Raw genomic sequence first — 16254 nt, 5'->3', positions numbered from 1 at the left:
GCTCTGTGATACTGGAGGTAATTCCTGACATATGGGTGAACATAGAGCAATTGCTACTGCAAGTACTTGATCAAGTAGAACAGGTATGCTGGCCCTTGCATACCAGAGCTAAATGTTGACATTTGAGGGGCACGGATGGTATAAAAGGCCATGTATAGCAAACTTCTGGCACTGGCATTTTCTGAATATTTCATAGCATAGAGTTGGCTTCCATTCCATATGTGGGGCACCCATGACAAAATGCTGGCCATGGCACACCAATGTTAATTCTTCACATATCGGAGACACCCAGGGCATAATTCTGACTCTCGCACACTATAGGAAATTACTGGCGTAAGAGCTGAACCATGGCAAATTTTGAGAAAAACACGATCAGCTCCTGAAGTGGCTCACACTTTTTTAGCACACCATCAAATTGCTGGAATATTTCAAGAGTGTCTTTCAAATATTAGAACATTGGAATGTTAAGGGCTCCACTGGAGACAATGAAGCAGCAGCTGCCTTTATAAACTTATGTGGCCCACTGCTCTCAGTCTCAACATTTCTCTGTTCTAATACACAGCCCTTGCCTTTCTCTTTCCCTGCCTCTCCAAAATATATGGCTTGGGAAGAGGGAACCAAAAGGCAATGGCTGTGATGCCGTGCACACTGGAGCCTTCCCCCACCCGTAGCTCACAGAATCACTTGAGCCTCAGAAGGAGGGAGGGTGCATGTTGCTCAGCTCCTGGGTCTCGCTGGCTTGGCTGAAGGTGAAAAAGCAGTTCAGCCAAACCCATGGAGAACCATGGGCTGACTTCAGCCCCCTTTCACAGCTGCTTTCACAGCTCTTGCTGTGAATGTTCAACAGCTAACAGCTGTGTCCCTGCATGTGGCTGTTAGCTGTTAAACAAAGCCTTGGGGATTTCGACCCCCTCGAGCTCTGAAAGGCCGTGGTTTTTATAATGAGGACATTCCGCCCCTTAGGGGTGGAGTGTTCTAATAGCCTTAGAGCCCGCCGTAGCAGTCTATACTGGCCATTAAAGGCCCATTCCCTTGTATAAAGGGAGGCGGTCTTTGTGCAGAGGGCACATATTTGGCAATTAAATTAACAGACTTGTCCCATTAAACAATGGATAACAATGCTTGCATTATTTGAAATGGACAAGCTCACTGCACTGCCTTATACCTCCAACTCTTCTCAACTTGGACTGAACATTGGGTCATGTGACAAGGGCCCCACCAATGATTTTGCTAACCTGGCCCATTGAATCTAAGCAGCAGTTCACTTCACTCAAGAGCTTGGAGTCACATTTCTACACCACCCCAGATAAGGGTGACCTGACGTCACAGATTTGCTGACACAGACCTGTGTTTTCATCAGATGTTCTTGAAAATATCAGTAAGTGTACCATATGTTATGGTTGTCAAAGAAGACCGGCTAGACACAGATGGAGACAAGAGTTTGTGTGCACCAGTGCAGGATTAGTGGGCTGTGCTCTTCAAAAAGCAATTACTTTGCTGACAAAGATGATACTGTGCATAAATGTTGCATATAATTTCCCCTTACTGCATTAAAGCCAGAATTCAATCATCCTATCGCTGTAAAACTGTAGTCGTATTTCTATGTTCCTGGTGAAACCCAGGTTTTTTTATTCAAAATCTAGTTCACCTAGCCAGGGATTCACCCCATACATACAGGCACTCGTGTTCAGGCCCTGTGTGGCTGCTGCCTAGGGTCCCTTGCTGCATGCCAGTGGGTGGGGGGATGTAGGAAGTCTGCCTGTGGGAAAGGGTTGGGTGGATGTAGGCAGTCTGCCTGTGGGCAAGGGGTGGGGGGATGTAGGAAGTCTGCCTGTGGGCAAGGTGTGGGTGGAGGGGATGTAGGAAGTCTTCCTGTGGGCAAGGGGTGGGGGGATGTAGGAAGCCTGCCTGTGGGCAAGGTGTGGGTGGAGGGGATGTAGGAAGCCTGCCTGTGGGCAAGGGGTGGGTGGATGTAGGAAGTCTGCCTGTGGGCAAGGGGTGGGGGATGTAGGAAGCCTGCCTGTGGACAAGGGGTGGGGGTGGTGTAGGAAGCCTGCCTGTGGGGAAGGGGTGGGTGGATGGGATGTAGGAAGGCTGCCTGTGGGCAAGGGGTGGGTGGAGGGGATGTAGGAAGGCTGCCTGTGGGCAAGTGGTGGGGGTGGTGTAGGAAGCCTGCCTGTGGGTAATGGGTGGGGGAGGGGATGTAGGAAGCCTGCCTGTGGACAAGGGGTGGGGGCATGTAGGAAGTCTGCCTGTGGGTAAGGGGTGGGTGGAGGGGATGTAGGAAGGCTGCCTGTGGGCAAGTGGTGGGGTGGATGTAGGAAGGCTGCCTGTGGGCAAGGGGTGGGTGGGAGTGGTGTAGGAAGCCTGCCTGTGGGTAAGGGGTGGGTGGGAGTGGTGTAGGAAGCCTGCCTGTGGGTAAGGGTATACACCTGTTACAACGCATTTTTTACTCCGCACTACCAATACAACGCGACTTTTACTCCGCATACCGTTACAACACATTGCGCTGGGGGGCGCTGTAGGATAGGGAATAAGTTTAATTTTCTATCCAACACCTTCCCTAGTGTCCACGGGGACTGGTGTTGGAATAGAAAATTATACTTACCACTATCCAGCGCCCCAAGGCGCTATGCGTTGTAACGGTATGCGGAGTAAAAGTCGCGTTGTAATGGTCTGCGGAGTAATAGTATGCGTTATAACGTCATACATCCGTGGGTAAGGGGTGGGGGATGTAGGAAGTCTGCCTGTGGGCAAGGGGTGGGGGTTGTGTAGGAAGCCTGCCTGTGGGCAATGGGTGGGTGGAGGGGATGTAGGAAGTCTGCCTGTGGGCAAGGGGTGGGTGGAGGGGATGTAGGAAGGCTGCCTGTGGGCAAGGGGTGGGTGGGAGTGGTGTAGGAAGTCTGCCCGTGGGTAAGGGGTGGATGGGAGTGATGTAGGAAGCCTTCCTGTGGGTAAGGGGTGGGGGGATGTAGGAAGTCTGCCTGTGGACAAAGGGTGGGTGGAGGGGATGTAGGAAGCCTGCCTTGAGCAACCGCCAAAGCATCAGCATGTGTCTATAATTCCAGTTGCACTCATTAAAGATTCCTAAAAAAAAACGTGTCTGAAAATGTTTTGATTCTTTGAAAATAAGCAGCCAAGACAGGAGGGCTGTGAGTGGGCCTCTGCCACAGTGGGGAGATTATAGCTGTATGGGCTGCGCCGCGGATTGGCTGCTGTGAACAGCAGGGCCCTTTGAACTCCGCACAGCTCCTCCGCACGCGCGCCACATGATCTCGTGACCTCCGTGCTCTGTAAAAGAGAGCGGCCATTGTATCAAGAAAATGCTATTTAAAATACAGGGATAACAATTTCTAGCTACCTTAATTCAAGAAGCGCATGTAACATCCCCCGCACGCATGGACTTTTCAATCGCTTTGTGTGTGTAGTGAAGTTTCAGTGCGTTTCACTGGAAAGAGCCTTTTGTCGCTGCGTGGTGTATTGATCTGCGTGGGTGACTGCTGCTGGCCCGCTGCTTAATCTGGAAATCGTTTGGTCATTAACAAGCTCCCCGGATCACACAGCAGGGCCAGTCTCTCGTGGAGCAGGTTGTTTTGATCTGTTTTGTGTTGTGACTCAGGGCAGTAACAAGGCAGCATGTCTTGACCTTCTGACCTTCTCTTCCCAGGATTGATGACATCCAGCTGTGCAAAGACATCATGGACCTGAAGCAAGAGCTGCAGAACCTGGTTGCTATTCCAGGTAATGCATGTGAAAGGGCGAGATTTTGATCGATACCTTATATCTATTGATCCAAACCTCGATCTGGTCGACTGAACCTTTATTGCCTGTCTTAGAAGGAAACAGTACACCTATCTGCAAATTAGTTCACCCAAGAAAGGACTCTACTCTCAAAGATCACGGACAACTTCTAGGTTTCAAAAGTTTATTGTAAAGATATAATGAGCTGCAAATACAAGCATCTCAGAATGAGATTCACGAGGTACACAGGTCCAATTACATACATGTGCTCTCGAAAAGCCCTCAGACGAGCAACAGAAATCACTAACACAAGTTCTAAAAATAGCAAAGCTATCAGCATAGACGCATATCTCTCCTTCATTTAGGTTGGAGGAAAACAAACACAGGTTAGGCGTCCCTACCCTGTTCTAGATGGTATCCCTACTTAACCAAATCCCAACCTAACAAAGGTGTCAGCAATGAATGACCCCCAAGGGAAGTCACCCACTCTAAGTCTCTTGGTGAAAACCTAAAGTTCTCCAGTCATGACCCCTCACTGCCTACCCATCCGCTCTCTAAAGGGTCCTCAGGTCTCTGCTCTAACTCCACCCAGGGGTGCTGTCCCTAATACAAAATAGTCAACAACATTTGAGACGCCCCTTGCGAAACGCCTCTCACGTGGTGCAACTTCAGGCTTTTTCCATGATGCTTTGTATTGGGCCTCAGACGTTAGAGTTGACCTTGCTTCTCAGTCTCTTCTCCGGCCCGCTGATACCCCTTAAACATTCCAGAACCCTCCTCCATGTCTGGGCCGTCTACTGAACAGGCCTCTATTCATTCACTTATAATTGGATCCCCCCTTTCCTGTTGCAGACAGATATCTGCCGCCAAGAACCCAACTCTCATAGACTTCTAAAAAGGCTTGCAACATTTCTCAGCCCAGACATGTACGTGTAAATCAATGCTAAAACATTTCAGGCCTACAATATTTCACATTATGATTATAGCATTCAATTTCTTCATTTAATTAAAGCATGTTAAAACTCTTATTCTATTATTTAGAAAACATTACTCTAAATCATGGCCCATTAATGCAATGACCAAAAACGTTAAACAATCTGTGTCGTAAAAAGAAACACCTTCCCTTTTAGCTCCAGCTCTGGCCCTGAGGCCTACCACGTTCTGCGTTTTACCACAGACCATCTTATATGTTAACAGCTACACGACATAGATTCAAAATAATCACGTCTAATAAAATCATATAATGTCACACATTTCTGTATTAATTCCACTTCTACTTAAATCTCTATATTAGCTATACATTTAGAATATAATTTCAAATACTATTAGCACTCATGGCATTTCTCTTCATGAATTATGCTCTCTATAGGTAAGTGTGATGTACTCATATATTTATATCAGTTTGCGCTCTCTCAGTTCCCCCCTTTGATGACCTCTCGGGGTCATCACTAACATTTAAACTGCAGTTATTGCTGGCATTCTCTGCGCTTCCAGAGCTCTCAGGCTCCTGTACTGATTATCTTGTATGGCAGCCAATCTCTGCAACTGTTCTCTTTGGGCCCTTACTGACCTTCTTGCTCTGTACCATTTGAATACCCTCACCAATCCCCACAATACTATCCCACAGATCAATATTATGATGATAGGCTTTAGGATATACCAAATAAAGCTTTTGCCTAAGGTGGAAAACCACCCTCCAACTGTACTCATTCCATGGCCCACCTTTTCCCAGACATTTTCTCTACTCAAGTCTTCGATCTCTTTGTGTATATTAGTTATGTTCTTAATAACTTTCTCAAGGGGTTTTGAAAGGTCTGGAATGTAAGTGCAACATTCCTGAACCTTCAAAGCCTTACAGACTCCGCCCTCTTTTGCTAATAAGACATCTAATGCAAGCCGATTTTGAAGAACCATAGCCCTTATCGATTGCATCTCTCCTTCTACCAGCATTAAGGACTGAGCAGTGCTGGCAGACAACCTGTCGACAACTGTTGCCAGTCGTCTAATTTTAACATCATTAAGGATTATTCCCAAAAGAGGGAACATAGCTCCAAAGACATCTCCAACCATTTCTGCATCGCCTAAATCTCTCCTTCCCCTCGATGATATCTGGCCCTCATTGATCAATAAGTCTTGTGCATGATATATTTTGGGGAAGACAATTGCCAAGTAACATGATCCATACCAGTTGTCAGGTAGTCTCACGTAAGCATTTCTTCCACATACAAAATACACATTTGGAATCACTTGCATTCCCTTCAGGAAATCCTTAGTGTAGTACTCTAAATTAAAAGCATGTTCACAGTCAACTTCACCCACGTATACATTTTCATAATACGTTTTGGCTCGGTGAAGACATAACTTTCCTTTCTGCGCTTTATCTAAAGCTATTGGACCACTACTACCCTTTCTCTTATGTGACTTCTCTTCCTCGGTCCAATCTAATTTCCCTTGTCCTGATTTTTTCAAAATCTTTTGTCTCCTGTAACGATCATCCACCTGCCCTATGAACTTTTTCTCGACTTCGGACACCTTACATGTCAGGTTATTTCTACGGGCATGTGAAGTATCTAAGGTAATCCAAGGAATGAAGAATTTGGCCAATCTGTCTTCACTCTTCCAGTAATCCCATTTATTCATCTGCTTATAATTCGGGACTTCTGGCAACACAGAATCATAATTGGAGAAATAGTATTCAAAACTATCTCTCTCATAAAATATACTAAGCAATAAGCTACATGTAATGCCATATGTCAGAGGGAGGTGATGATATCGAATTCCTTCATCTACAGACGCAGGCAACTGCATGCAGACGTAGCAATCCTTAACCTCCATGGCATCCACGTATTCATACAAAAGTTTAGCATAAGCATTTGACCTAAAGTCTCCTTGGGACTCGTCTACATGTAACCTGCGGGCTTCTGCAGCCAATAACGCTTTCTCTTGAGTGTTTTCCCTTTTCTCACCTGCAACAGTGGGTGTAAGTGTTACTACAGAATTCGCATCAGTTACCTTTACCTCTTCCTCATGTCCCTTTACATAAGAAATTGTTACCACTAAAGCTATTAATATTATCACTCCTACTATTAGTGTACCTATTATACATTTAGCTCTGCGGTTCGGGGTGCCGGCCTCCATTTCGTCAGACAATCTAGCTTTTCCCTTTCTCTTTGCAAAAAAAAGTTCTTTTCCTCTCGTTCCTTTACAGTCTCTTTCAATCCTTTTTTGTCTTTAGAATCTACACAGCTGGAGGCTGACAGCCTTTTTCGCAAAAAGTCCTTTCACAGTTCAAAAAGACAACCCTAGCCCTTCTCCATCCACTCAAGGGGTTCCCTAAAATTCTCTGCTTCCTGGGCGCTAGGTAATCTTCTTTTCTTCTGCTTGCTTTATTTACAAAGTCCTTTAACAATCGACTATTAGATTTGTGGTTGCAGCTTCAATAGCATAGTTCAATATTTCCATGCGAAGAGTATGCTCTTCATGTGCTGTTATCGTGGTACCAAAGTCGGGGAATTTCAATTCTGTAAGAAACATGTGTTTTAACTTGCTGAGGCGGGGAGGTCGGGGGAGCACGAATGTTAGTGACCCTTCTTGTTCGACACCGGGTACCAACAGTTGTATTTCCACGGTGATAATGGGCTCAGAACTGGACACCACCACCGCTCGGATCCTCCCTGTCTCCGGTTTCACAGACATTTGTCGCCAGATATGTCCACTCAGGTGTGGAGTATCTTCTGTTAGGCACACGCACTCTTCTTGACCTTCTTCGGTCCGGTGCTTCAGCGCCCTGAGCACCTTCTTCTGGGTCTGAGTCTTCTGATATCGGAGGAAGGGTTGCTTCTGGAGTTGACCTCAGGCTAGAACTTCTTCTTTGCGGCCAATTTGCTTCTCCACGTGCCCTTCTACTCCTTCTCCTTCTGGTCTGTTCTCGCTCTCTTTCAGACCTGTCAGGGTCAGACTCGTACTCCCAGCTGTCTTCTCCTTCTGTAGCGTCTTCTGTTTCGCTGTTGTACTGACCGTCCTCAGCTTGGTCAGACTCGTTCCCTGCTTCCACTGGCACCTCTACAGCTTGGCTAGCCCCCTCTATGGCTTCTTGGTCCTCAGCTGGACGTCCATCCGAGAGAGGAGCTGTTTCCAGAGGTGCTGGAACCCTTTTCGTATGCGACGCGTGTATCCAGTTGGGCAGGCCTCCCACCTTTACAGCTGTACTTGTGATCAGGATGACCTGGTAGGGCCCACGCCAACGAATATCCAAGCAGCTTCTTCTCACATGTTTCTTCACCAGGACCCAGTCCCCAGGATACAGGTCATGGCAAGGGCCCTGGCACGCTGGAACCTCTGCAGCCTGCACCGAGCGTTTCACCCTTTCTTGTCGTCTGTTCATATTCCTTTCATGCGCTGCCCTAAGCCATGCTTCAAGGGCTTCAAACTGGGTTGGTCTAGGCAAGGGTCTCTTTGAGGTCATGACTGATTTCAATCGATGTAACACCTCTAATCTGAACGTCCCGTACTTCGGGAACGTCAGTTCCTCGTTTCCTTCAGTAATCTTACTCCACTCTGATATCCAAAGGATCGTATGCAACCCAACATTTACTGCCATATAACGAGCTGGCGTACCCTCCGGCGGGGCTTCTTCCCCTTCATACGATCCTCTCCTCTCTTTCTTAAACAGCGCTTTCAACCATTTAAAACACTTCATAATTATGCGCACAAAATTCAGCCTCGCTACTCTGTTTACTTCCTGATGACAATCCACCAATCCTGTCGCGGCTTTGCTAGCTTGGCCTATCACAGCGCGGTCTTTCTCCTGTTGGCCAATCACGTCGCGACCCTGTATGACGTGTTCGCTAGCTGGCCTATCACAGCGCGGTCTTTCTCCGGTCAGCCAATCACTGCGCGACACCACCTGACGTCTCTTTTCTCCGCTTCGCAGCAGCACCCCTCCTTTCTCAACTCGTCTCCCGGTTATGCATGCGTCCCATTCATACACCGAAAAATGACTACTTCCGACCAAGCGGTCACTTCTCTCGACTGTACGTCCACAGTCTATCTGTAATTGTTTACACAACTGACGAGATTTATCGTCTCTCTGATAGGTTGCTTACACACACAGTAACTTCCGACCAGCGTCCGTTACTCACGCACTCACTCTTACGTTCCCCCTATCTCGGTCTCTCGGGTGGTCAATGGTACCTCATGACCCCCTTCACACTAGTTGACAATTACTCTGGGTGTCCGATACACCCGAACCACTTAAGCTCTCCTTGAACTTAAGATTTCCACTGGTTGCGCGCGCTCACAACCTGTTCCACAGTCACTCTACAGACATTCAACTCCGCCAGACATTACAACATAGATACAATACAAAAACACCGCAATCTAACACGCATAACCCTTTATACTCACTCTCAACCGATACTGCTGCTTTTTCTGTCTCACGTCATCCGGATCTTCATCTGCGGGCTGTTCTTCCGATCATCGATTTCTAGGGGCCTTGGGGTAAGCTAACCTGGCCTAGGTCACCGTCCTCAAGAAGGCAACCATCCTCTATAGCTACCAACTGAAAGGGCGAGATTTTGATCGATACCTTATATCTATTGATCCAAACCTCGATCTGGTCGACTGAACCTTTATTGCCTGTCTTAGAAGGAAACAGTACACCTATCTGCAAATTAGTTCACCCAAGAAAGGACTCTACTCTCAAAGATCACGGACAACTTCTAGGTTTCAAAAGTTTATTGTAAAGATATAATGAGCTGCAAATACAAGCATCTCAGAATGAGATTCACGAGGTACACAGGTCCAATTACATACATGTGCTCTCGAAAAGCCCTCAGACGAGCAACAGAAATCACTAACACAAGTTCTAAAAATAGCAAAGCTATCAGCATAGACGCATATCTCTCCTTCATTTAGGTTGGAGGAAAACAAACACAGGTTAGGCGTCCCTACCCTGTTCTAGATGGTATCCCTACTTAACCAAATCCCAACCTAACAAAGGTGTCAGCAATGAATGACCCCCAAGGGAAGTCACCCACTCTAAGTCTCTTGGTGAAAACCTAAAGTTCTCCAGTCATGACCCCTCACTGCCTACCCATCCGCTCTCTAAAGGGTCCTCAGGTCTCTGCTCTAACTCCACCCAGGGGTGCTGTCCCTAATACAAAATAGTCAACAACATTTGAGACGCCCCTTGCGAAACGCCTCTCACGTGGTGCAACTTCAGGCTTTTTCCATGATGCTTTGTATTGGGCCTCAGACGTTAGAGTTGACCTTGCTTCTCAGTCTCTTCTCCGGCCCGCTGATACCCCTTAAACATTCCAGAACCCTCCTCCATGTCTGGGCCGTCTACTGAACAGGCCTCTATTCATTCACTTATAATTGGATCCCCCCTTTCCTGTTGCAGACAGATATCTGCCGCCAAGAACCCAACTCTCATAGACTTCTAAAAAGGCTTGCAACATTTCTCAGCCCAGACATGTACGTGTAAATCAATGCTAAAACATTTCAGGCCTACAATATTTCACATTATGATTATAGCATTCAATTTCTTCATTTAATTAAAGCATGTTAAAACTCTTATTCTATTATTTAGAAAACATTACTCTAAATCATGGCCCATTAATGCAATGACCAAAAACGTTAAACAATCTGTGTCGTAAAAAGAAACACCTTCCCTTTTAGCTCCAGCTCTGGCCCTGAGGCCTACCACGTTCTGCGTTTTACCACAGACCATCTTATATGTTAACAGCTACACGACATAGATTCAAAATAATCACGTCTAATAAAATCATATAATGTCACACATTTCTGTATTAATTCCACTTCTACTTAAATCTCTATATTAGCTATACATTTAGAATATAATTTCAAATACTATTAGCACTCATGGCATTTCTCTTCATGAATTATGCTCTCTATAGGTAAGTGTGATGTACTCATATATTTATATCAGTTTGCGCTCTCTCACATGCTTTCCAGCCTTTTCTCTTGAGACCAGTGTTTTATTGTCCTTTAGCTAAAGTATTTTTAAAACGTAATCTGGTAGATATTAAAATATGAACCCTGTGGCCATTATGGAGAATCTCACCAGAGAAGTTGTTTTTATTTTTAAATCATTGCCCAACAGCATTTTGGTACACAGATAAATTATATACAGCTAGATGCATCAAACAAAAATCCGCTCCTAAAGGGGCAGATTCTCAGAATCTGCCCCTTTGCGACCGGTATTTTTGCATTTGGGATGCATCATCCCAAATGCAAAAATCGCAAATTGAGAAATCGCTAAAATGCGATTATTTGCATTTAAGGAATCTCAAATTGAGATTCCTTAAATGCAATGCATGAAAGTTTTAAAAATAGCGAATTCGCTAATAGGGCACGCAAATTACCATGAAGTACAACTTCATGGTAATTTGCAAAAACTTTGAAAAATGGACTAAAGTGCATTTTTCAAAGTTTCATGGTGCGCACACACATGCCCTAAGGGCATGTGTGTGCGCAACATATGTGCACAGATCAATTTCAGGGGTGCAACAGGGTGTCCTTTGGACACCCCTGCACCCTTGAAATCGCAATCTCAATTTGCGAATCGCTAATTGCGATTCGCAAATTGAGATTGTCTTCCCATTCATTCCTATGAGCCTCTGGGCCCATAGGAATGAATGGGGAGGTATTCCTTAATTGCGACTCGCAATTTGCGAGTCGCAATTAAGGAATTCTAAGAAATCTCTATTTTTTTAGTGATTTCTTGATGCATTCCATTTTGCTATTCCTTAATAGCGAATCGGTATTTTTCGCTATTAAGGAATCGCAAAATGGGTTGTTGATGCATCTGTGGGTATGTCTTTAGTGTTGTCAGTTAAAGGGAGAACTCCCTGAGAAGTATTCAGAACTCAAGATGACCTGAGCAGAGTCTCTTTTCACGTTGCTCAAAGACCTTGCACCAAGTCTCTCTTCCTCCTAAGATTTCGGAAGGGTATCCCTTCCGCTTCCGTTGATTGAGTACACATACAGTGAGGCTTTGCTGACTTCAGTGCCCTCCTTGGCTGTTACATTTTCTCTGTAATCGTCAGTTAATGATATCCTTACGTTCTCTATGAAAGAATGTTTTAATAGAATTGCAATGTATGATGTTGAATGTAACAAGGTGTCTTGTGCTAGTTGTTGCTGCTGCTGTTCTGCTTTTAATACGTTTTTGATGAAGTAGCTGTTGACAAAATGAGGAGTCCTTTTTTGAGAAAAACATCATGGTTTTTTTGAGTCTGCAAAATGTATTTATTAAAAGCTGTGATCTCAGAAATCGGGCCGTAGTTTACCCAGAGGTCCTCAAAGGAGAGCAGCTCACCGAGGACAAGCCTCGTGCATGTTTAGAGTCCTTACCAGGAGCTTCGCGAATTGAGTCATGTGATGTAAGTTTAGGCAGGATAAGATTGTGCTCCGGTAGACGCTTAGTGGGTCTAACTCCTATGTTCATGGACAATACTCCACCCCAATGAGCGCAGAGGAGATTAAGCAACGGGCTGTGTTTTTAACCGGGTGTGTTAAATCTGGCACTTTGATGGTAATTTGAAAGCATTAACAATGGCCTTACAGGTGCTGGTATCGGCTGTTTTCATGAAGAGGGTGGTATTAGGTCTACTGGAAGACTACCCTAGACGGCTGCCATTGACTGTGTTGGATCCTGTTGCAAGCAATGTTGAAACTGATCACAAGCTTAGGGTGTTGTGTGCTTACCATGTTACTGCGCTGGAGTCCATACAGGTGGCACACAACCATGACTACAGTATTTTAGTTTATTGTGTTGAATTGTTAATTGATAGATGATAACGAGCCAACAAATGTAGTTACTCCGTTTACTTTCTACAATCGATTACTTTGGCATTTCGGAGTGGCGGGCAGTTCTTTGGCAGTCCCATGGCAGTGCCTTTGAAAAAGGCACCGCAATGGGAGCGTCAAAGGCAGTTCCTGCAGGGCATTGACTGTCAAGTCCTTATCCTACAGAAACTGGGGTGCATGCATACAGCACCCAATGGCACAGAGGCAACAGGGGGCTCTGTAGGGACCCTTTTGTTTCCTCACCACCACACTTTGAATACGCCATTACGCCATGAATACCGTGGGGGTGAGGAAACTAGTAATATGCTTGGTGGTGCCGCTGCGACACCGCCAGCATTTTACCAGCCTCACACCATTGCAAGACTGCCAGGGATCGCGGATCCATGATAGCAGCAGTGGTTCTGTGGGGGTCCGTTGGCCAAAATCCGAAAATGGTAGGTGGATCCCCACCACGACTACGGCGGTCCAGTGGACCACCATAGCCGTAATAAGACCCTAAGACAACTGTAGGTAACTTTTCAATTTGAGGTATCCAATAGGTGTGAAACAAAGATGGCTACTTTATTTTAATTAGTTATTTAGCAACTGCTTTGACTATCTTGCTATTTGGCACCTTGTTTTTAAGTCGAGCATTCGAGGCCTCTGGTATATACATTAGTATATCCTTATATGTGTATGTACTTTGTGGGCTCTGGAGATCAGCCCTAGGACTTGCCTGCTTCCACTTAGGGACTTTTTTTCTGTTCAACTGTCTGTATTTAACTGCCTTGATAGAAAACGACCAGCAGAGGCCAGTAAAATACCAGAATTGCTTTCTGCTGAGGGACTTTCTTTTCATAATTTTTGTGGCAACTGCCTCTATTTGACTTACTTGATAGAAAATGACCAGCAGAGGTCAGTAAACTATCAGAATCACTTTAGCGTTCTCTATGTTCCAGTTCATAGAAAGGCAATATTTCTCTCCATGTGTTCCCATACCTGCCGTGTCACACAGTTTGGTGCTTACTTTCCCTCCATGTTAAAAAACAGTAGATGTTTCAGCACCCAGGCTAATGTGCTGCATAGCTAAAGACATATAAGGTCCTAAAGGCGAGACCGATTGCATTGCAAATGCTTGTTATAAGCCTGTATTCCATGTTGGCTGGTTGCCCATGGATAACGATGGATATTCTTTAGGAAAATGTTGTCAATCATTCAAGAAAAACCAACTCCATCACCCCATACATTGTTGCCCACTGGAGATGGGGCCCTCAGGGACCCAGAGAAACAAGTGGCGTCCACCCCAATATTAAACGGGTGGCGAGAGAAGGAGATCAGACTCTGCTATGCTAATTAAGTTGTCAGTGCCTCTGCAGTAGTGACGGTAGTGGCAGCTGCTGCACCTGGTCTGGCGTCTTTGGCTCGGGTGAAGAAGAAGATATTTAGGTGGGGTTCTATGAGCGCAACCAAAAAGACCACCCCACACATTAGTGCACAAAAACCGAGACACACATGGAGGTCCCTACCAAAGTCCATGCAGAACTAGAGAGAACCTGAGTCGTGGAAGAGGTGGAACAGAAACAGGTGTGGATCTCTGAAATTCGACGAACAGCTCTCAACAGAGACTTAGAAACCTTGGACAAAGCAACCACTGCATCACACTAGGACATTAATGAATCAAGAGCATCGGCAATCACCACGGTAACAGCCAATTACATTATGTGAAGTGACCTAGAGGGGGTACTAAGACTTGCAACACCAATATGTAGTGGGGGACGGGCAAGAGGAAAGTCTCACTGAACATTTCCTTCAAAGATTCTGCCCTCTGATACGACTGCGACCCACACCGCACCATGACTTAATGCGCAGCATTGATAATGTATAACACAGTTATGAGGGGCGACATCTCAAGTGTTGGGGAGTTGAGGGGTTGTAAATTTGCAGTATAAGATGCTAGGGTGGGAGGATATGGGTGAAGGAGTTCAAACGGCGATGGCTGAAGTGCTCACATTTTACTACTGCTGAGGAGGGTTCAGCTTGGGAGAGTTCTTTAAACACCCACTGGATGGATTAGGGGAATACCATTGACACAGAGTGGGGCACCTCACTTAAGCCCTATCCTGAAATGTGAGTGGCCTTGGGAACAATCTAAGCAGGGTTTGGTAATGAGATTTCTGGCACGCCACTCTCTCAACTTGGTCCTGTTACATGAGTCTCGGTTAGTGGGCAACCACTGTGGTTTCCTGGGTAAAGGCAAGTACAAAATGCTGAAACATGCTGGTTTCTCTACCGGCTCAAGAGAGACAGGCATTCTGGTCCACGGATCACTACTGCTATGGGTAACACAGACATGAGCAGATCCACAGGGCTATTGGGCAGCAGTGAGGGGTGCGTGAAATGGGAAGGAAGTGGAGCTGGCATCCTGGTAGCTCCCACCCATCCTCCAGAGAAAAGGGCTGGAGAAAATGGGAGAATGGATAGCTACACTACCCGATGCCACTCTGCTAGTGGGAGGAGCCCTCAATCTTGCCCTTGATGGGGCCCTATACATAGTGGCTTAGATGGGGAAAATGTTAGGCTGGATGACCAAGAAAGATGAAAGCCAGAGGTGGGTATATAGGATATAAACAGAGGATGGCACTCGAGGAGAGACTGCCTAGGAGATTGCCCAAGTCTTTGCGCACTATGTGGACAAATTAGACAGGGATCAGAAAGACCTGAATGACTTTGTAAAAGATAACCCGGTCACCCCACTGAGAAGGAAGGCCAGGAAGAGCCTGGGTGAGGATCTACAAGAGGAGGAGATTGCAGAGGTTGTCGCTAAACTCAAGAGCAAGAAATCACCAAGCTCCAATGGCTTACCTCCAGAGTTCGTTAACTGGCACATGCATCAAACATTATAAATACAAAAGACCTGGTCTGCAAAGGCACCTCTCTTCAGGCTATACAGAATAAGCGGAGGTCAGGATTCACACACTTTAGTTCCCATATACACCTCTTTTTACTGTTATGAGGTAGTAACCTCCTGCTTTTTGCCTTCAATTTTCTAAAAAACAGATGTTTTTACAGATGGAAGCTACCACATTTTTACCCCTCACCAACATACAGGAGGATTGCTGTGAATGGTGGAGATAAAGTGCTCCCTGAGGCCCCGGGCGATTGACACAACAGTGGAGTGTTAATCCACTGAGAGGACTAGCATATGGAGTCTTTGGTGTGACCTATGGAAAAGAGCTGGTACGAGGAATAGTGACTCATTTAGGTCCCCGGAAAAAGTTGCTTAGAGTGTCCAGTCCTGGTGCCAGGCAACCTTGCTGCCCTGAAGAAATTGCCCTCAAATCGTCGTGGCAATGAAACATGTTGGCTCAGGATAGCGGTATGCATGATAAGCAACCATTTTTATCTTTGAATAAAAGTGCTCAGTAATTAATAAAGTTGATATTGAGTCAAGTGCAACTCTGTTCAATTTTAGATTCTCTTGGTCGCATCGTGGGATTGCCTTCAGTTTTTTAAAATAACAGACTTTTTTACAGATGGCAGTTACCACGTTTTTACCCCTGACCAACATACAGGAGGATTGCTGTGAATGGTGCATACAACTTAAGCATCGCATTTAAAAAAATGTGAAAAAATGTGTAAAAAATAATTTGTGAAAATGGCAAGATGACCCCTCACGTGCGCTCCACCAATCGAGCTCGC

General features: G+C 45.7%; 1 protein-coding gene across 1 annotated transcript in view; it reads left to right on the top strand.

The window, feature by feature from the left end:
- The window catches only part of BMERB1 (bMERB domain containing 1), a 743837-nt gene that overhangs the window by 579926 nt on the left and 147657 nt on the right, over positions 1–16254 (top strand). Inside the window, exon 3 of the mRNA XM_078664344.1 lies at positions 3668–3741. Within this exon, the coding sequence (XP_078520470.1) occupies positions 3668–3741 (74 nt within the window). The remainder of the gene's footprint in view (positions 1–3667; positions 3742–16254) is intronic.

This window comes from Lissotriton helveticus, chromosome 10, assembly GCF_964261635.1.
Source record: "Lissotriton helveticus chromosome 10, aLisHel1.1, whole genome shotgun sequence".
Taxonomy (NCBI): Eukaryota; Metazoa; Chordata; class Amphibia; order Caudata; family Salamandridae; genus Lissotriton; species Lissotriton helveticus.
This window is presented reverse-complemented; position numbering and strand designations above follow the sequence as displayed.